Here is a 23,048-nt window from a genome sequence, read left to right on the forward strand (position 1 = left end):
CAAGATTGCAGAATACAAGGTTAATATACAAAATCAACTGTATTTTATATATTAGTAATAAATAATTAGAAAAAGAACTTGTAAAAAAAAAACAGCAATTCTACTCTTAATAGTGTGAAAAGACATAGTTAGGAATAAACTTTTGAAAAAGATGTGTAAGATCTCTACACTAAAAGTCTCAAAATTGTGATGATAGAAATTAAATAAGATCAGAATACATGAAGAGATATATCATGTTCATGGATTAGAGACTCAGTATTATTAGTATTTCAATTCTACACATTGATATACAGATTCAATACAATCTCATCAAAATCCCAGTGGATAACAAAAAAAAAAAGTTTTTTTTTTAATGGGCAAAGAACTTGAATAGACATTTCTCTGAATAAAATATACAAATGGCCAATAAGCACATGAGAAGGTATTGAACATGATTAGTCATTAGGGAAACGTAAATCAAACGGTCAATGAGATATCACTGCACACCTACTAGGATGGCTATAATTTTTAAATTATTAATTACAAAACAAAACAAGTAATGGCAAGGATGTGGAGACACCGAACCCTTGTGCACTGCTGGTGGAAATGTTAAATGGTACAGCTGCTGTGGAAACTGTTGGCAGTTCCCCAAAAAATTAAACGTTGAGTTACCATATGACCCAACAATTCCACTGATCAGTATATACACAAAAGAATTGAAAGCAGGGACTCAAACATGTTTGTACATCCATGTTCATAACAGTATTTATGATGGCCAAAATGTGGAAGTAACCCAAGTATCCATCAACAGGTGAATGGACAAAATATTTTAAGCCATAACTATTTATACACACACACAATGAAATATTGTCCAGCCATAAAAAGGAATGAAATTCTGATACATGATACAACATGGATGAACCTTGAAAACATGCTATATAAAATAAGCCAGACAAAAAAGACTTAATACTCTATGATTCCATTTATATGAATCTCCAGAATAGGCAAATCCATAGAAACAAAACAGAGGTTATCAGGAGCTGAAAGGAAGGGGGAATGGGGAGTTACTGTTTAATGGGCACAGACTTTCTGTTTGGGAAGACAAAAAAGTTCTGGAAATAGCTAGTGGTGATGGTTACACATTGTGAATATACTTAATGCCACTGAATTGTACACTTAGCAGTGGCTAAAATGCCACATTTAAATTGATGAAGTTAGAACACATCCTCTCACCATACACAAAAATAAATTCAAAATGGCTTAAAGACTTAAACATAAGACATGACACCATAATACTCCTAGAAGAGAACACAGGCAAAACATTTTCTGACATAAATTGTACCAATGTTTTCCTAGGTCAGTCTACCAAAGCAATAGAAATAAAAGCAAAAATAAACAAATGGGACCTAATCAAACTTACAAGCTTTTTGCACAGCAAACGAAACCATTAAAAAACCAAAAGGACAACCTACAGAATGGGAGAAAATATTTGCCAATTATGCAACCAACAAGGGCTTAATTTCCAAAGTATACAAACAGCTCATAAAATTCAACAACAAAAAAACAAACAACCCAATTGAAAAATGAGCAGAAGACCTAAATAGACATTTCTCCAAAGAAGAAATACAAATGGCCAATAGGAACAAGATGCTCAACATCACTAGAGAAACGCAAATCAAAACTACCATGAGGTACCACCTCACACCAGTCAGAATGGCCATCATTAAAAAGTCTACAAATAACAAATGCTGGAGAGGGTGTGGAGAAAAGTGAACCCTCCTACACTGTTGGTGGGAATGTAAGTTGGTGCAGCCACTGTGGACAAAAGCATGGAGGTTCCTCAGAAAACTAAAAATAGAGTCACCATATGACCCATCAATCCCACTCCTAGGCATATATCAAGACAAAACTCTAATCCAAAAAGATACACGCACCCCTATGTTCATAGCAGCAGTATTCACAATAGCCAAGACATGGAAACAACCTAAATGTCCATCAATGTCCAGATGAATGGATAAAGAAGATGTGGTACATATATACAATGGAATACTACTCAGCCATAAAAAAAGAACAAAATAATGCCATTTGCAGCAACATGGATGCAATTAAGAGATTATCATACTAAGTGAAGTAAGTCAGAAAGACAAATACCACATGGTATCACATACATGGACTCTAAAATATGACACAAATGAACCTATCTGCGAAACAGAAGCAAACTCAGAACAGACCAGTGGTTGCCAAGGGGGAGGGGGTTGGGGGAGGGATGGAGTGGGAGGTTGGGGTCAGCAGATGTAAGCTTTTATACATGGAATGGATAAACAACAAGGTCCTACTCTATAGCACAGGGAACTATATTCAGTATCCTATGATAAACCATAATAGAAAATATTTTAAAAAAGAATGTATATGTATGTACATATACATATATATGAATCACTTTGCTGTATAGCAGAAATTAACACAACACTGTAAATCAGCTACACTTCAATTTTTTAAAATTAATTTTTAAAAAGTGGCTAAAACGGTCATTTTAAGTTCTGTGTATTTTACAAGAATTTTTTTTTTTTAATTTTCAATTCCAGCAGGATAGAAAATCTTTTTTTTCTTTTAGAAAAAAAAAAAGAAATTGACAAACTAATTCTAAAATTTATATATAGAAATACAAAGTAACTATAATACCCAAAGCAATTTTGAGAAAGATAAGCAAGTTGGAGAACTTACACTGCTTTATTTCAAGATGAACAAGAAAGCTACATTAATCCAGACAATCTGGTACTAGTAACAAATCAGCATGACAGGAAAGAGAGCTCAGAAATACCCACACTTACCCAGTCATTACGTTGTCAACAAAGGCCCCAACCAATTCAGTGGAGAAAGGAAATTCTTTTTAACAAATGGTGCTGAAACAACTAGATATTCATGTGCAAAAAAAAAAAAAGAGAGAGAAAAGAAAGAGGACTTCCCTGGTGGTGCAGTGGTTAAGAATCCACCTGCCAGAAGTTGAGACACAGATGTAGAGAGCAGACGTATGGACACCAAGGGGGGAAAACTGCGGTGGGGTGGGGATGGTGGTGTGCTGAATTGGGCGATTGGGATTGACATGTATACACTGATGTGTATAAAATTGATGACTAATAAGAACCTGCAGGGGCTTCCCTGGTGGCGCAGTGGTTGAGGGTCTGCCTGCTAATGCAGGGGACACGGGTTCGAGCCCTGGTCTGGGAGGATCCCACGTGCCGCGGAGCGGCTGGGCCCGTGTGCCACAGCTGCTGAGCCTGCGCGTCTGGAGCCTGTGCCCCGCAGCGGGAGGGGCCGCGATAGTGAAAGGCCCGCGCACCGCGATGAAGAGCGGTCCCCGCACCACGATGAAGAGTGGCCCCCACTTGCCGCAGCTAGAGAAAGCCCTCGCACGAACCGAGGACCCAACACAGCCAAAAATAAATAAAAGATTTAAAAAAAAAAAAAAAAAAAAAAAAAAAATAAGAACCTGCAGTATAAAAAAACAAACAAAACAACTAATACTAAACTTTCATTGGGTTATTTGTATGGAAATATGTTAATATAAATGTTTCAGACATTACATGAAATTTCTAAAAATCTTGTATGTTCTGGTATAATGTTATAAGTCATAATCCTAGTTATTACTTTAAAATGTATATCTCAGAAATAACTAAAAAACAAACAAAAAAAAAGAATACACCTGCCAATGCAGGGGACACGGGTTCGAGCCCTGGTTTGGGAAGATCCCACATGCCATGGAGCAACTAAGCCCGTGCGCCACAACTACTGAGCCTGCGCTCTAGAACCCTCGAGCCGCAACTTCTGAGCCCACATGCCACAACTACTGAAGCCCATGCGCCTAGAGCCTGTGCTCCACAACAAGAGAAGCCACCACAATGAGAAGGCTGCGCACCGCAAAAGAAGAGGAGCCCCCCTCGCCGCAATTAGAGAAAGCCCGCACACAACAACAAAGACCCAACACAGCCAAAAATAAATAAATTAATTTTTTTAAAAAAAGAATAGAACTTTGACCACTACCACACACCACACACAAATATTAACTTGAGATGGAGCCTAGACCATACAGCTTTTAGTGGAAAAATTTAAAGAATATCTTCATGACTTTGGGTAAGCACAGGGTTCTTGAGTTACAGAAAGCAATGACAAAAAAGAAAAAAGTTCTAAATTAGATCTCATCAAAATGAAAAGCTTCTGCTCATCACACGATACCATAAAGAAAATGGATAGGCAACCCCCAAATTGGGGAAAATATTTACAGAACATACATCTGACAATGGACTAGTATCCAGGGTAAACAGTTCCCACAACTCAACAATAAAAAGACAAACAATACATCCATACAGTGGAATATTATTCAGCAATAAAAAGAAATGAACTATCAAACCACAAAAAGATGGAGGAACCTTAAATGCATATTGCTAAGTGAAGGAAGCCAACCTGAAAAGGCTATATATTGTATGATTTTAACTGGCATATGACATGACATTCTGGAAAAGGCAAAACTAAAAAAGACAGTAAAAAAGAAGAGTGGTTGCCAGTGGTTGGAGAGAGGAATGGGTGGGACACAAAGGACTTTTAGGAAAGTGAAACTGTTCTATAGATACTGTAAGTGGATACAGGTCATTATACTTTTGTCAAACCCCGTAAGAATATTCTGCACAAATAATGAAGCCTAACATAAGCTATGACTTCAGTTAATATGTCAATACTGGCTTATCAATTGTAATAAATGTACCACACTAATGCAAGGGGAAAATGGGGGAGGACAAACTGTACTTTTCACTCAATTTTCCTCTAAACCTAAAACTGCTCAAAAAAATTAAAATCTATTAAAAATGTTTTTTGTCACACGGTGTGTGGGATGTTAGTTCCCCGACCAGGGGTTGAACCCGGGACACGGCAGTGAAAGCACTCAGTCCTAACCACTAGACCACCAGGGAATTCCCAAAAATGTATTTTTTAAATAAAGCAATGATAAAAAGGAAGGCAAACCAAAAAAAAGTTTAATGGGCAAAAATTTCACAAAGGAAATACATATAAATGGAGTAAGCACATGAAAAGGTACTTATCTTTAGTCAGTCATCAGGAAAATGCAAAGTCAAACTACGAGATACCATTACTCACCAACCAGAATGGCTAAAACGACAAAGCCTGACACCACCATAGGTTGGCGAGGATGTAGAGCAACTGAAACACAAAATTATTGGTGGGAATATGAATGAGTACAATCACTACGGAAAAAGGTCTGGCAGTTTCTTATAAAACTAAACATGTGTACCCCTACCTTATCACACAACAATTCTACTCCTAGGTGTTTACCCGAGAGAAAAACAAATCCACAAGAAGACTTGCACATGAATGTTCTTAGCAGTTTTATTCGTAACAGCCAAAAACTGGAAACAGCTCCAGTGCCTATCAAGAGAATGGACAAATGCTGTTAATCAAGGGAATACCTCTCTCAATAAAAGGAACAAATTACTAATACATGCAACACTGGATGAATGAATCTCAGAAACACAACACTTGAGTTTCTAGAAGCCTTGCACAAAAGAGTAAAAATTGTATGACACTATTTATATGAAATTCTAGGAACAGGAAAACTAATCCAAGGTGAAAGAATAAAACCACTGTGGGGTGGAGGTGGAGACTGCCTAGGAAAGAACATGAGGGAACGTCCTGGGTTTGACAGAAATGTTCTATATCTTGATGGGGTTGGTTACACAAGTGTATGCATTTGTCAAAAGTCAAGAGAATGTACACTTCAGATTTGTGCATTTCAATGTATAAATTTAATATGGAAATTTTACATTAAACACATAGAAACTAATATTGACTTCCAGTTAATGATGTGTGTGCTTACGTATTTAGAGGGAAGTGTATTAATGCCAGTAATTATATACTTAGAAATGCACCAAAAATAGGATGGATAAAAGGGATGAAAAAAAATGAATAGAGGGATAAAAAAAAATGGATAGAGGAATGAATCTATAGATAGCTTTAAAGCAAGTGTAGTAAAATGACTGTTAGGTATACAGGTTTACAGTATAAAAATTATTTAAACTTCCCTGTACATTTGAAATTTTTCATAAGGAAATATTAGGACCAATAGGTTAAATAAATAGAATCTAAATAGCTTAAATTCTCACATGACAACCCTACAATATGACCAAGATTTGTACTGTTTCACAATATGAAGACAAATGAAGAAGGATAAAACAATCTGCCTAATTAAAACAGGTCAAGAAACAGGTGAAATTAAACAGCAACCCAAGGCAGGCCCTAGTGCAAGGCTTCCCACCGTACTGCATGATCTCTTCTGGAATCCATTCTGGGTGTTTAATTCTTCTTGCCATGCTCTCTTAACCCCCTTTGTCAATGAAGATTTAAATAATAAAAATAGTGAATATAAGACTTCTTAGCTGTTGTGTGCCAACTTCCTGCAACACTCTGGTAATACCACGTTAGCTGTATTCCAAAAGCACCATGGTTATTCAGCTTGTTGCCAGCTATGATTTCTATGTGACCCCCCCTTAATTTTGTCATCAAATCATTTCATTCATCAAAAAATTATTTCACAAGGAGGAAGAGAGGGAGGGAAAAAACTGTTTAGCACTTAAGTGCTCTATTCTCAAGAGGCTTACAAGCTGGTGTGGGAAGCAGACCCATAACCATTACAGTGCGCGGTGAAGTAGAAGACAGGTCAGCTGCTGTAACAGGAGATGGGCCGGGGCGGTAGCGGGTGTTAGAGGAGGACAAGCAGCAACTTCTGAGAAGGGAGGGTTTCTTGAAGGCAGTGCTTCAGCTGAGCCTGGAATGAGCTGCAATGCAGAAAGTGCCCCTAAGAAGTTTCCAGTATGTTACCCCAATGACAGTGCATTTCTGTTGTGTGCCAAACAGTGGACTCTTCACGTTTATTATGTTTACTTTCAACACATCTTCAAGACGTGGGCACAGTCCTTGCCATTTTATGGATAAGAAGTTTAGAATATAACGTGCCCCCCGCCAGTTTAATGGGTGACCCAGGATCTGAACCCACAGAGTCTACTCCAGGGTCCATATCCTTAACCACAGCATTATCCTTCTTAACCACATTTTTGCAAATATGGTGGAATCTTCGATTTCAGTGACAATAGTATCAACCGCTAACATTGACCACTTTGGCTTACCTTGTTACGTCCAAGGCAGAACTAGCACGAACAGAACCTAAGTTAGACATGTTATCTCTGTGTCTAGTACCACACCCATTTCGACAGCCTCATGCAACTTCAAGTCTCTCTGGCCCCAGCACAAGTTGTAACAAGGAGATGCACGGCTGGAAGAATAGGAGCCTGGCAGCTCCAGCTCCAGACCCAAGTAGGCATCCCCACCCGATACGACGTCATCTTCCCCCCTCACCTGCCGCAAACCTACCGCATCAGTTGTCAACCCTAGTTTCAGAGTAACACTGAACTGCGGGTCCCAGGCATTCTTAGGCTTGTTAGTACAAACCAAACTCCCAACTGCAGAACCCAGGAGAGGAGCGCCCCCAACTCAGCTCTTCTCTGCCTTCCATCCTCCTTCCTGCCTCCATCCGTCTTCTCCAAGCCCGTGACTCGGTGCTCGCTCCCTGAGGATGGCGCTGATCCCACAGCTGAGCAGAAGCCAGACATCAAAAGGATTGGACTCTGAGAGTTCAGCACCAACTAGACGCAGGCGCTTTCTGTGACTCCTTGGAAGTCAGCAAATAACCCCCAGACCGACGGGGCCACTCTAAGCCAGCCCTCTCCTCTGGGCTGGGAACACGTACACTTGAGCTCCCCAGCACCACACCACACACGCTGAAAAGTTGCCGTGAAAAAGTAAAGGTGGCCAACACGTGCCACATGCCATCCCACATTCCGCTCAAACCAGTTCGGTGACACCTACGTTCCTCTCTACGTCATCAAATGACTAATCGCAGAGACGGACGCAGACAAGGCTGCCCGTGTCCATGCACGCTGGCAGCATCAGCCGGGCTCAGGCACGCAGGCTGCTCGAGGACCAAATCACAGCCCACGGTCGTGCTGGGAGGCGCCCGCTGGCCGTGCGCGGGTGGCTCCTGGAAGCAGGCAGGCACCTTCCCTCAGGCCACTCGAGCGTCCTGCAGAGGAAAACCACAAAAGACTTCCAAGCTGCATGAGTTAAAGTCTCCATTTTATTTTTTTTTTTACAAAAATCCAACGTAAGACCAATTGTGCTCATGACTGGAAAAGGGGTGGGGTGGATGGACATGGCATGAGTATCAGAGAGCTTCCCCCTTCAAACACCAGCACTGCGAACAGGAGCTCCCCAAGCACACACGCAGGCAGGCCGCTCCTGAGGGGACCACTCCTGGACCACTCCTGCACGCCCAGCGCCTGGGCCCTGGCTTGAGGTGCAGGCCACACAGGCAGAGGACACAGCACAGGTGCAAAAGCCCAGAAAGGCCTGATGAGCACCTTGGGGGCTCCCCCTCATGTGGGGGCCTCTCAAACCGGCCAGCTGGAGAGCAAAGACACGCCAGGCCCTGGGAGCAAAGACGGCAACGGGGGTTCACAGGACAGCCGAGGAAGCCCATGTGCATCTGCAGGGCTGTCCCGTGCTCCAGGTGAGTCAATCAGGTGGCGCAGGTGACATCTGGGCTTCCCAAGGTGACCGATCGGCATCAAAGGCGCTTGAAGCCTGGACCTGGGCCTCTAGCTAATCCGCCTTGCAAAAAGCAGCGGCCATTCTCCAGGAGAACTAACCAAGCCTCCGAAAGCTCTCACCGCCCTCCCTCTCACCACGAGTGTCCTTTACGAACGTGGCCAGTGTCCATCAGAGACTGCTGTCTGGAGTCCTTCAGGCCAGTGTCCTGTTCAGGTCCAAACAGTGCCACCCTCGTCTGTGCTCGGACATCACCCCCCACACACACACACAGTGCCCTGTGACGTCATCCACACAGCCTCAGAGCACCAGCGGCTCTGGATCTGCCGCCAGCGCTCAGGGACCCCGCGCTCTGGCTCCGGTGCAGGGGATCCTGACACGGCTCCTTTCTCACCAGGCCCGCTCAGAGGCCGTCTAGGAGTTCCTCACTTTAAAAGAGACAAGATAAAAATAGCAGCCACATTTATAGCTCAAAACACCACACTCTTTGGCTTCCCAAAGGGAAGAAGGCTACTGCTAAAAAGAATAAAGTCCAAGGTCAAAGAAGGGGGAGTGAGAAAGTTAGGAAGCAGGGGGTCTGGACCCCTTCGCTGGGCTGCTGAGCAGCAGAGCTCCATTTCCTAGGTAGCTGCCTCAGCAGGGAAACCACAGGAAGATGCCAGTGGGAATGTCCGGAGGACGGAGCCCTGGTCCTGTGCACCGACGGGCAGAGTCCCGTAGGTCAAGCGGCCCTACAGGTGGGTGTTACCCACAGGACAGAGCCCGGCTTCAAAATGACACTTGAAGAGAACCCATCTGGGGCAGGCAGGTCAGAGGAGGGTGTGCCCCCTGGACACAGGACGACAAGGTCGGGGGAAGAGGGAGCTGGCTTAAGGCGTGTGCGCGCCCAGGACAAGGCTGAGCCTTCGTTCCGTTGTGGGGAGCCTCCCAGATTCGACTTCACTGGAGGAAAGTGGGGACCAGAAATACGGTAGAGGCCACGGGCTAAACCTCTGCCAACAGCCACTAACACCCTCTTTGGTTCCCCTACTGCTGCCACCACCAAAAAAAAAAAAAATTAGCTTACTTCTATTTCAGCCCAGAGTGGAACGTGGTCATGGGGGGTGTGAATGCCTATTAAATTTCAGGCTGGATTTGAGCTTAACAAATCCAATCCTCCCAACATTCTGACACATACCAAACCTCAGGGGGTCCCGGAACCAACCCGGCGTGAGGGATCCAATAACTATAGGATGTGGGTCCAGACAGGGGTCGGGGAAGGTGAATTTCACCCAGGAATTATCCCAAGGCAGGTGCCTTGCTGTGACTTCCCGGCCAGCCGGGTGGGGACCAAAGGATACTCGCTTGCTCTGCGGCAGAGAGAGTAGGCCGACCTGCAACCACTCAGACCACACCTGAAGTGCAGCCCACCAGCCTTCTGTTCTCGTACGTGAGAGATACCTGCAGGAAAGTCTGTAGCCAAAGCACAACATGTCTTTCAAAGGAGGGTCGAACAAAAGGAGCCATTTGGGGGTCTGTCTGCAGGTCTCGGTCCTTCCTCAGTCTTCTCTCTCAAACAGGGGGTAGGGAGAGAGCTGGGCCCAGTACCCAGACGGCACGACCCAGCGGGGAGTCCTCAAACCCACCAAGTCCTGAGCAGGGAGGCTCCACTGCCCCCAAAGGTGCAGATCCCCCCACCTCGAGCTACAGAGCTCTGGCTGGCAACAGGTCTTATCTTGGGCAAGGCCCTGTAACAGGGCCACGCCCAGCCCTTTCCTGTTTCTGCACGCAGATAGATGCCCCTGGGGAGGACGGAGATGATCTGTAAAGATGAGCCAGATACCAGAAGGCCAGGATCCATCTCCACCAAAATACAGACCACCGAGGTGCGCCCCTCACTTTGTGAGACGGGCAGAAATGCCAAACTCCCCCTCAAATATATATGTATATGTGTGTGAGTGTGTGTGCGTATATACATATACACGCACATGTATATACACACACACACGTATGTGTATATGTATACACATGTATATAAATAAACCTCGAATGGCAAATCTGAAACTTTCTTTTTAAATAATAATAGTAGTTGTTAGTGAACTAAAAACCGCAAACCAGCCGCCCTGGGCTTCTGAGCTGTGCGAGTGGCGCTCCAGAGTCCCTGTGGCCCTCAGTGTGAGCTATCACCAGTGCCCTGCGTAGGGAGCCCTGGTGTCCTGGGACCAGGGCTCCGGCCAGTGTGGCTGATTTCAGGAGCAAGGCAGCTCTGTCCCTGCCACTCTCCCTGCCGGCTCTCCCAGCAGAGGGTCTGGGCCACCCGCCCGGCTGGCATCCCTGAGGTCCTTCCGTGTCTAGGGGCCTCAGGAGCTGCCTCCCTCACTCTGCTCATCCTCTCCCGTACGCGCAACGCCCCTAGATGAACTTGAAGCACTTGGTCTTGTCGTGGGGCAGGCGGGTCTTGAAGAGCACAGAGTCCACGCGGAACTGTGTGTACAGCAGGGGCATATAGCCGTACACCTTGACAAAGAAGTTGATACACTTGTGCCGCTCGTGAAAGTGGGAATCGTCGTGTGACAGAGCCTGAGGGCATCCTGGGCATCGGAAAGTCCACCGTGACGTCACCTGGGAGCGGGGAAGAAAGAGCACAGAGTGAGAACCACGGGTGCTGAGACAGAGACCCTGGAGCTTAACCAACCGATGCCTCCTTTTCCACAGTGACGACACTGTAGTCGATGGCTACACTCACTCACAGAGCAAGTCGAGAGCCAGAGCTCAGGGCTCTCTTCCTGCCATGGATGGATCTACATTATTATTAAGGACACGCTTTCCAAACGGCCTATACGTAACCGATATCAAAAGCCTTGAGGTGTTCAGTGGTGCTTATCTCAGTAACACTACTTCTACTATTTATCTTGGTTGCACAGCAAGATGTAGGTATAAAGTTGTTCATTTCATCAGTGTTTTTAATAGCAAACTACTGGAAAACTACCCATCAAAAGGGGATAGATAAATAATTATAAAATACTACATGTCCATTAAAAAAGATGCTTAAGAAAGTTATATTTAAAGACATGGAAAAGTGGTCATATTATATAGTTTAGTGGTTATTATTATGATGAAATTCCAAGCAATTAGAAAAGTATGAAGAATAATACAACAACTTCACTATCAACAACATGGCAGATTAAATAACATAAAACCCCCTGAGCACAGAACCCCTGAAAAGGCAGGATGAAATACAGAAACCATCTCTTTAAATATATTGGCTGAGCTTATAATGAAAGAAATGAAGTCCTCAGAAGCCAAAGTAATGAAAAGGCCTGAATCCAGCAAGACAGCCACAAGCTCGGGTTTTCATGAGGCTGGAGCGCCCACAGTCAGGAAATCAGATTGGAGACTTTTTGAAACCCTGGGACCCAGTGGAAGGCCACAAGGGCAGGAGGCAGCCCTGCAGAGAGAGGTGGTGAAGCAACATTTCCTTCTCAGTCTGAGCTCTAAGTGGAGGAGGAAACATCCCCTCTGAGAAACTGATAACCACAAGCCGGCCCTCACACAGCTGAGGCTGGAATTTATGCTACCTGTGTGTCCTGAAAAGCCCCAACATGCTAATTTAGCTTAAATAGGTCTCAAGTAGGTAGTGAGCCAAGGCACATAGAAGAAGCAAGTACAAATCCTCTCAGATTCAGGCCTCAAAGAAGTGCTGTAAGTAAAACCCCAAAGAATATGACCTCACAATCGAAAATCACAAAAAAGGGGATGAGTCACATGAAGGAGACTCTGCAGAAAGAAACAATAGAACCAGACCCCAAAACACTGCAAAACAGCAGAAATATCAGATAGGGACGGTAACAATAAATGTGTATCATATGTACAATAAAATGTTGAAAGATTACTCAAGGTCTGATGGAAGAAACAAGGGACTATCAAAAAAATCCTTGTGGATATGAAAAAGAACCAAATAGGGACTTCCTTGGCGGCCCAGTGGTTAAGACTCTGCACTTCCCATGCAAGAGGTGCGGGTTCAATCCCTGGTCAGGGAACTAAGATCCCATATGCCGCATGGCACTGCTAAAAAAAAAAATTAAAAAGAAAAGAAAGAACCAAATAGGACAATAGAATTGAAAAGTATATTAATCTTCTTGTGCTCATCACCTCACGATGGTTTGTAACAATCGTTATGTTGTACACCTTAAACTTATATAGTGCTGCGTGTCAATTACATCTCAATAAAACTGGGGGGGGGGGAAGTATATTGAATTAAATCAGATACTCAATGGATGGGTGAAGAGAAAATGAGTGACGAAAAGTATACTAAAATTATTACCCAGAATGGAAAATATTGAAAAAAAGCTTTAAAGAAATATGAAAGCAAGATTAAGAGACATGGAAAGAGATACTGTATGATTCCATTTATATAAAGTTCAAAACTGATCCTGGAGCAGAAGGCAGCCATCATTCTGGCAGCTGAGCACTCCTTCCCGCTCTGAGCCTCGCCCCAGCCTCCGGGGCCCAGCACACGCTCTGCCCTGCCCGCCCCCTGCTGCAGGCGCTCAGCCCCGGCAGAGAGCCTCCGCCTCCAGGGTTTCCGCTCCGTTGCTCCAGGCTGGGAGGATTAGGCCGGGGAAGTGAGGGCAGATGCGGAAAGCAGGGAGGAAGTGCAGAGACGGGGCCAGGGCAGCAGAGCGCAGCAGAGACTACGGCAGAGCACGCCCCACCCCGACACCCTCCCCTCTGTCTCCTTCTGTGCCGGGCACTAAATGGCGCTTTGGAACCTTTTACCTGTTGTGCCCGGTTCTGCTCGAGCCCACTTGAGGAACATGTTTTGTACTTATCCTTGTTTACCGAAGACCAAACACCAGCTTCGAGGCAGTCTCGCTCCCCTGCCTCTCCAGCTAGTGAGAATTTGCCCGTAGTCTGGTCTAGGCTTTTTATGTGTCTCAGCCACAGAGGAACTAAACCTCTGAGCTCTCCCTGGTCCAGCGATCCCTGCCGGGTGTAGGGCCTTTGTGGGGGGCGCTCCTCTTCTAATGGCTCATCGGGGAGCAGGTGTAACTTGTCTGGCCTCATTCCACGTGTGTCGCCTGTGCCCTGGGCGTGGACCAGTTATGCAGTCAGCAGGGAGATCCTCGAGCTCCAGCCAGCCTTTCCGCCCCAGAGAATCATGGAATGTGTTCCAAGAATATGGGGACTAAGAGTTCCCAACCCCAGGCTTGAGGGCACAGCTTTCTCTCATATGGCTTTGTGTTGTATTCTATGTTATTTTGCTACCTGATCATTCTAGTTTAAAAAAAAAAAAAAAAAGACTCAGCAAAAATTAAGGAAATCTGAATAAAGGATAAACCCTGGTAATATAAAATGTATCAATATGGATCCATTAATCGGGACAAATGTACCATACTAATGTAAGATGTTAATAATAGGGGAAAACTATACGGGGGTATATAGGAATTCTGCACTGTCTTCGTAACTTCTATTTTAATATAAAGAGTTTGTTTTAAAGGTAAGCCATAGTGTTTAGCGACGCATACTTAAGTGATAAAAGTGTAAAGAAAAACAACAATGAAGTGGATACCATTAAAGACATGACAGTAACTGTACTCATCTCCTAGGGCTGCTGTAACAAACTACCACAAATTCAGTGACTTAAAAAACCAGAAATTTACTCTCTCACAGCTCTGGAGGCTGGAAGTCTGAAATCAAGGTGTCGGCCGGGCGTCCTCTCTCTGAAGGCTGTAGGGAACCACCTGTTCCACGCCCTTCCCTTAGTGCCTGGCCCTGCCGCAGTCCTCAGCCTTCCCTGGCTTGTAGACGATGCTCCATCATCACACAGCACTCTCCCCTCAAGTGTCTGTGCCTCTGGGTCTCTTCTTACAAGGACATCAGTCATAATGGACTGAGGGCCCACTGTACTCTACTATGACTTCATCTCAACTTGATTATATCTGCAAAGACCCTATTGCCAAATAAAGTCACATTCACACATTAACAGGGGTTAGGACTTAAACATATCTTTTGGCGGGTCACAATAAACAGCCTGCCCTCTGGCCTCAAAAATTTTGTCCTTCCTCTATGCAAAATACATTCATCCCAGCATCTCTTAAAACTCTTAAGCCATTCCAGCCAGGATCAACACTAAGTCCAAAATCTCATCCAAATACAATCAACTCAGAAAGTCCCAAATCTCTTCTCAATCGTCTAAATTGGAAAGGGTTAAGACTCTGGATACGGTCCATCCTGGGATAAAATTCCTGTCTATCTGTGGACATGTGAAACCTAGAGGACAATTATCTGTCTCAAAAATGCAATGGTGGGACAGGCATAAGATAGACATTCCATTTCAAAAGAGAGAGACAGGAAAGAAAAAGAGGCCATGCATCCCGAACAAGTCCAAACCCCAGCAGGGCAAGTCCCATTAGGTTTCCAGGCACGAGAGCAACCCTCTCTGTCCTCCTGACTGGGGGGGCAGCAGCCCTCAGGAGGCGGCCCCGCCCTCCGGAGCCAAGGGGGTGTGGTCCTGCCTCTGGGCCCTTGGTGACCGCAGCAGCCCCACCAGCCTCTGAGCCATTCTTCCCATCACCGGAAGCGAGCAACACATTCTCAGCCAACTAGCTCTACCGGCCCACTTCCTGCTGGTAGAATCCCAGGAGTTCCTTCCTTCAGTTCGCCCTGTCTCTGTCCCCTTTGGTTCAAGCTCGCAGTGGTCCTGAGTTCTGGAAGCTGGAAGTCAGAAATCGAGGTGTTGGCAGGGCCCTGTGCTGCTCTGTGAGGGGCCCAGGAGGAATCGGTTCTACGCCGTGCTCTCTGGGGTTCCTTGGCTCACACACCACTCGCATCTCTGCCTCACGTCACATGGGGTTCTCCCTGTGTGTGTGCCTCTGGGTCTCTCCTCCACCTCTCGTAGCAGGACACCAGCCATACGATTAAGGGCTCACCCTACTCCAGTTTGACTTCATTTCAACTTGACTATGTTTGCAAAGACCCTATTTACAGTTAAGATTACATACACAAGTACTGGGGTTAGGACTCAAACATATCTTTTTTTTTTGCGGGGGGGGGGGGGGTAGACACAATTCAACCCACAACAGTGATTAAAACTGGGGCTGAGGAAGGAGGTTGAGATTGGGAAGGGGCATGCAGGAGCTTCTGGGGTCCTGACACCCCATGTTTAATGGGTTGTTTTATAATAATTAAGCTGTGTACTTAAATTTTATGCCTTTTTCTATATGAGGATTATATTTTACAACTTAAAAGTTTGAAAAAAATTAAAAATGAAAAAACAAGCAACCTGAAAATTTCTATAATCATTAAAGAAACTGAATCTATAGTTTAGTACCCTCCCACAAAAGACATGCAAAGCCCCAAAAGATGTCAAAGGTTGAGTTCCACCAAGCCTCCTAGAAAACACAATCCCAATTGTGCACAAACTCTTCCATAAAATAGAAAAAAGGGGAACTTGCCCCAAACTCATATAATGAGACTAATTACAATTTTCGTACCAAAACCAGAAATAAATAATACTAGAAAGGAACTTCCCTGGTGGTGCAGTGGTTAAGAATCCACCTGCCAATGCAGGGGACACAGGTTTGATCCCTGGTCCGGGAAGATCCCACATGCCACAGAGCAATGAAGCCCGTGCACCACAACTACTGAGCCTGTGCTCTAGAGGCGACGAGCCACAACTACTGAGCCCGTGTGCCACAACTACTGAAGCTCGTGCACCTAGAGACCATGCTCCACAACAAGAGAAGCAACCACAATGAGAAGCCTGCGCACCACAATGAAGAGTAGCCCCCGCTCGCCGCAACTAGGGAAAGCCCGCGCACAGCAACGAAGACCCAATGCAACCAAAAATAAATAAATAAATAAATTTTTAAAAATAATAATAATACTAGAAAGGAAAATCATAGGCTCACTTACTCATGAACACAAATTCAAGTAATCCAAACAAAATACTGGAAAACCAAATAGAGAAAATTATTTATAAAAAGAACTGTGACCAAATGTGTTTATCCAAAGAAAGCATGAATGTCAACACAAGAGATTAAAGATAAAACACATGACTGTATCAATGGATAATAGGAAATGCACTCAATAACATTAAAGAATCATTCATAATAAAGATCCTTAGCTAATAAGGAATAGGAAGAAACTTCAATAAGCTAAAATGTAAAGCAAGCATCACACCTAATAGCACACTATCTGAAGCATCCCTTTAAAATCACGAATAAAACCAAGATGCCCATCATCACCATTTCTATTCAATACTGTACTAGAGGTCCTGGCTACGATAAAAAATAAAATAAAATGGCTTATGAGGATTGGAAAGGAAAAAACAAAACAGTTCTTTGCAGAGAGATATATGACAGTCAACACAGAAAACCCGTATCAATCAACAAAAATTTTTAAATGGAGTTTCAGCAAGTTTCCTAGATATAAGAAACAAATAGTTCTATAACAATGAAAGAAAATGTAACTTTTGGAAAATACCATTTAAAATATCAACAAAATATACAGAATACCTAGAAATAAGTCTAACAAAAGATGTTCAGAGACCTCTATTGCAAAATTATTGTGGAACTTTATAACCTGGGGATTATATAATATTCGATAATTTTTAAAAGATATCAATTTTTCCCATTTCACCTACAGATTCAATTCCTATCAAAATCCCAACTCTGTGTGTGTCTGTGTCTGTCTTGACAAGCTAATGATTCCAAAATTTATGTGGGAGGAGAAAGGGCCAAGAATAGGCAAGACACTCTTGAAATACAGGATTAAGTTAGATGGGATTTGTCTTAGCAGAGACAAAAAAATAATTCTAAAGATATGACAATTAATGTGATTTTGGCACATGAACAAACTGGACCAACAGACCAGAATAAAAGAATCCTTAAATAGATCCATGTACACACAGACATTTGAACAATGACAGACCAGCACTGTAGATCACTGGGTATGGATGAACTAAGTGTGCAATGAAAACTGCTTAGGAGACAAAAATGAAATTGGGACCCTATCTCACATTATACACAAAAATCACTTCCACAAGGATTAATGATTTAAATACAACAGGGCAAAACCTAGAACTTTTAGAAGAGTATGGGGGAGAGCATCTGTAAGACTTTGGGACAATGAACATGAATATACTATAGTTACAAGCATCAACACTGACTAAGCGCACAGATTGAGTTTTTTAAAAGCTAAATGCAGAGGAATGCTTATAGTTTGACTTCATTTACATAAAGTTTAAAAGTGCCAATCATTTAGAGATAAATACGCATATGATAAAAGCATTTTTTTTTAAGGGAGGAGGGGAAGGGGATTTTTAAACCAAAACTCAGGATAGCAATTATCTATGGAAGGAAGAAGCAGGCTGGGATTATGGAGGTACATATACAATGGATGGGTATTTAAAATGTTACACCTTATTTTCAGTATCATTTTTATTCCACGGGTATTTGTTTAAAGACGGTATGTATTTAAAGAATCATATATGACTATATATGTATGAAACACATGCTAGTAGTTTAAAATACACAAATGAAATGCTATGCTTAAAAAAGGGGAAGAATATAACAAACAAGCAAACCCACCAGATGTGTCAAATATTGACACTTTGCCCTATTTGTTTCAGATTATATATTTTTTTCTTCCTTTTTTTTTTTTTAAGAAACAAAACAATACAAATTTAGTCCTTGTGCCACCCTCCTTCCTTCCTCTCCTCTCCTGCTAGGTCATGGGGAACATGACCTTTAATTATACTTGATAAAATCAAACTTTCTTCAAAACAGATATCCCAATGTATACACCCACCAGCTCTGTATAGTATCTGCAATTTTAACACATCCTTACTAACACCTGGTACTATCACTTTCATTTTTGCCCATTCGATGTGTATAAACTACACCCCATTGTTTTAACTTACATTTCCCTGATTATTACAGAAGTTGAGCATGTTTATTAGTCATCTAGTAATTAGTCATCTAGGTTTCTACATCATTGAAGTACTTTTCTACAAACTAAATGAATCAATTGAGTAGTCTTTTTTTCTCATTTGGAAATTCTTTCTGTGAGTATTAATTCTTTGTCATTTATCAGCATTGTAAATGTCCCAGTCTGTGGACATAGAGGTTTGCTGAACAAAGGTTTGAATTTTAATATATTCAAACCAATCAATCTTTTCCTCTATATTTTGCACTTTTCATCTCTCTTTGTCTATGATCACAAAAATACTTCTGTACTTTTTGTTAGAAGTTTTAAAGCTTGCATTCACATTTGGTTGATTAACCCATCTGGAATTTACTTTGTGTATGGTATGATGACACGTATTTCTGTTTCATACAGAAAACCAATTATCCCAGCATTCATTTGTAGATGCCACCTTTATCATGTAGCAAGTTTCCGCACAGGCGTGGGTCTGTGTCTGGGCTCTGCTTTGTACCACTGATTTATCTGTCAACCCCTGTGCCAATATCACCTTGTCCTAGCTATGTATTTTATTACCATGTCATGATTTCTGACAAGGCAAATCCACATCTTCTTCACTGGTGTCTTGGCTATTCTGGTCCTTTGCCTTTCGATACAAGTTTGAGGATCTGTGTGTCAAGTTTCACTCCAAGCCAAATTAAACCAAATAAAGTACCCTAATAGGATTCTGATTAGAGTTACACTGACATTTTAGATTTGGGGAGAACTGCTATCCTGATGATATGAATGTGGATGTGGTCTCTCTCTCCATTTATTTAGTGGGTAACCTTATCTTACTACTGACTTCATTGGGGATCTTCTAAACTTTCACGATTCAGCGTGATGTTTGCTGTAGTATTCAGGTTTTCAATAAATTCTGGAAATTCTCATATTTTTCAAGACCGCCCCTCCCACTTTCTCTCTACTCTTCCCTTCCTGGTTTTATGTTACATCTTCTCCTTACAGCCTCCATGTCTCTCTCTCTTTAATTTATTTATTTATTTATTTATTTTTGGCTGTGTTGGGTGTTCATTGCTGCTCTAGTTGCGGTGAGCAGGGGCTACTCTTCGTTGCGGTGCGCGAGCTTCTCATTGTAGTGGCTTCTCTCGTTGCAGAGCACAGGCTCTAGGCGCGCGGGCTTCAGTAGTTGTGGCACGTGGGCTTAGTAGCTGTGGCTCGCGGGCTCTAGAGCGCAGGCTCAGTAGTTGTGGTGCATGGGCTTAGTTGCTCCATGGCATGTGGGATCTTCCCAGACCAGGGCTCGAACCCATGTCCCCTGCATTGGCAGGCAGATTCTTAACCACTGTGCCACCAGGGAAGCCCCTCCATGTCTCTTAACCTTTCTTATTTTCCATCTCTTTATATCTCTGTAATACTTTCTTGGAAATTTCTTCACATTTATCTTATAGGTCATTAATTTTGTCTTCAGCTAAGTCTTATCTTTTTATCCCATTCACAGAGATTTTCATTTTAATAACTATAATTTTCATTTCCAGTAGTTCTATTTAGGTCTTTCAAACCTGTTTGTTCTGTTTTCTTTCTGAATATGTCTGTCTTTTCCTGAATAATTTTACAATTATTATTACTATTATAAATTGAGAAAAAAATTAAAATTGAACGGCCCATCCTGTTAATTATAGCTGAAGAATAATCATCACATACAGCCAATATCAGCCATCAGAAGCCAGGTCTCTAGAGTTGAAACTGAGGAGTGACCATGATCACAGGCCAGGCTCCAAGGGACACACCTCAGAGACAAAACTCTGAGGGAGTCACAACCCCCAGAGGTCCCTTCACAGGACCCCACCGGTCCCCTTCCTTCACCCTCCCACCCATCGGCAGTTCTCTAGAGCCCTTCCAGTTTACAATGAGTCACTTACTACTATTCCCACCAGCTTTCACTGAAGCAGGAGACAGATGTCAAGGACTTAGAGAAGGATATAATCAAACAGCATCTATGTCCAGTATTCTACTTTGTTCTCCCCGTACCTAAAAATCTTCCTCCTCATCTCAGATGCCAGCATTTAACCTCAGGGGGAATAACCCCTTAACCTGCAAATGACTCCACTTTGGCACAAAAAAGTTATTTTATACTGTTGTTTTCACTGAAGCAGTGGTTTCCAAATAAACGTTTTTAATCATGTAACCCATCAGTAAAAAATTTTGAGATTGCAACCCCAGTGTATTTATTTTAAATATATATATATATAATATTTATATATTACATAATAAAACATACAAAAAATTAAGAGGAATAAAGTAACAACTATAAGCTGAAGCTTGAATATTTACTTAAGCAATACCATGGACTATATTTTACATGGGAACATTCCAGGTAATTTTAGTCTAAGAGAAGTTATGCTTAGTAACAGTAAGGAAAATCATTAATAGATGTTAAGAACTTACTCAATATTAATATTAAGATGCTTACCTATGCGTCCTCTCTCTACTTCCTTATCCCCTAAGCCAGCCATCTATCTTCTCAATGCTTTATGAGTTTTTAATCCTTTATTCTGAATGAAGCCTATTTACATTCTAGATCTTTCTCCTCCTCAAAAAGATAACAGTACATTATTCAAAGCAATAATATGAAATTAACTCCCTGTTTATTTAGTCAATATTGTTAAGATATTAACTTTATTGAAAGAATACTGCTATCATATAAAACAGTCATGCCTTCCTAATTATAACAAGGGAGGGGACAGTGACAATTTGAAGTATTTAAAGCAAAAAAAATTACTATTTTATAACATAAAATAGTACATATACCTGATAAAATTAGGTAAGTTAACGAAAATATTTAGCTTAACTGGTTCTATAATATGAAGTAAATAACTGGACTCAGAATTTGAGGGAATTAACTCAGAATTTGAAGACAGGCTCAACTTATTGAGCCTTTGATTTTAAAAAGTCATCCTAATCTTGAACTGTTCTTATATTTCCATAAGATCAAGAAAATGCAGAGGCTACTTACTTTTCAAGTTTTCACTTGGGAAGAATTATGTATACCATGTGCAAATTATTTCCATCTCACTCTCTACACTGAAGAGATGTTTAATGAAAACACTGGCCTAATAATATAACAAACACGCTTCCATGAAGATGAAAAATACACCATGTCTGTGAGTGCTTCAAGTGACTGATGATATTATTAGGTACCTAATCCCTCATATACTTTAAATTCTCATGGATAATGTTTTCTGATCTACTAGGGAGGTATAAATAGAAAGCATACATCTTAGCTGGAGTCCAGTCCCTGGCTACACAAGAAAGGATAAATAAAGAATAGAAAATTGCACTAGTCATTAATTTCTAAGACCCTTGCCTCCCTACCTTAAAGTTTACAAAGTGTGCTTTTCATTGTTTAATATCAGATCTACCACTGTACCTGGAAAACATGCTATTTTTATATAAAAAATACTATCATCATTCACAGTTTTAAAAAACACACACACAATCTGGTGCATCATTTTGCTAATTATTCTTCTTTTGTGAGGCTTTAGAAGGCTAAGGAGTCAAAGAAACCATGGGGTAATTCAGGAGTTAAGTTATAACCCTGAGCCACACTAGTAGTTACTCAGTCTAGAACTTACTTTCAAAATCTAAGAAGAATGAAATATGCACCCAATTATTATTTACTCATTGGACTAATGATATCCATGAAGGTAAACTTATTATTTTATAAAATTAAATAATACACTTTTTTGACAATAACCTAAGGATACCAGGTGTGAATCCATAGCATAAACACTGACAGAGCCTAGTCATAAATACTATTAATTTGAATGGACAGATTCTCTAGTATTAATTGTTACAAGGCCTTTACCAGGCCTACCCTAACCCTCACCAGGGGACCTTTCACTTGTCTGAATCTGCAGTAATGACAGAGAGGGTGACGGAACTGGTCTTTCTGTGCACTGAGTATGAAATTGGTTATATTATGGTCAAATCTATTCACCAACTCAAAGACAAAAAACAGAACTCAAACTTCTAGAATTTTGAGGGCACTTTTGTTTTTGTGTAAATACCTTATAAAGTACTTATGTGCCAGGCACTATTCGTAGAGCTTTACACACCTTAATTGAGAAATTCTTAAACTGCGTGTGCCATGGACACCGCTGCCACTCCGGTTTGGCAATCTGGTGAAGCCTGTGCACGCCTCAAATGCTTTTCAATGCATAAAATACGTGAGATTACAAAGGAAACACGTTATACTGAAATACAGAAATATGTGCACTCTTTTATTATTTTATCTTATTAAGTAACAAGATCTAGGGTAAAGTTAATAACTACCGTAATTTCAAAGCAGTGATGAACATAAACAATACTTCGAGACATGGCAACAAATGTAATGTGATATGAAAATACCTGTGAGCTCTGCTGGTGTCAGATCACAGTTACTGCAAATACTCTTATGAATTATAGCCTGTTTCATAACTGATAAAAAGGATAAATTC

At 42.0% G+C, this 23,048-nt stretch overlaps 1 protein-coding gene across 2 annotated transcripts in view; it reads right to left on the bottom strand.

Moving 5' to 3' along the window:
• Positions 1–8,164: 8,164 nt before the first annotated feature.
• Positions 8,165–23,048, bottom strand: part of EXTL3 (exostosin like glycosyltransferase 3) — a 131,818-nt gene continuing 116,934 nt past the window's right edge. For both annotated transcript variants that reach the window (XM_057548633.1, XM_057548632.1), the window contains exon 7: positions 8,165–11,247. In XM_057548633.1, coding sequence (XP_057404616.1) covers positions 11,038–11,247 — 210 coding nt within the window. In that variant the 3' untranslated portion in view covers positions 8,165–11,037. The remainder of the gene's footprint in view (positions 11,248–23,048) is intronic.

This window comes from Balaenoptera acutorostrata, chromosome 6 (assembly GCF_949987535.1).
Source record: "Balaenoptera acutorostrata chromosome 6, mBalAcu1.1, whole genome shotgun sequence".
Classification (NCBI taxonomy): domain Eukaryota; kingdom Metazoa; phylum Chordata; class Mammalia; order Artiodactyla; family Balaenopteridae; genus Balaenoptera; species Balaenoptera acutorostrata.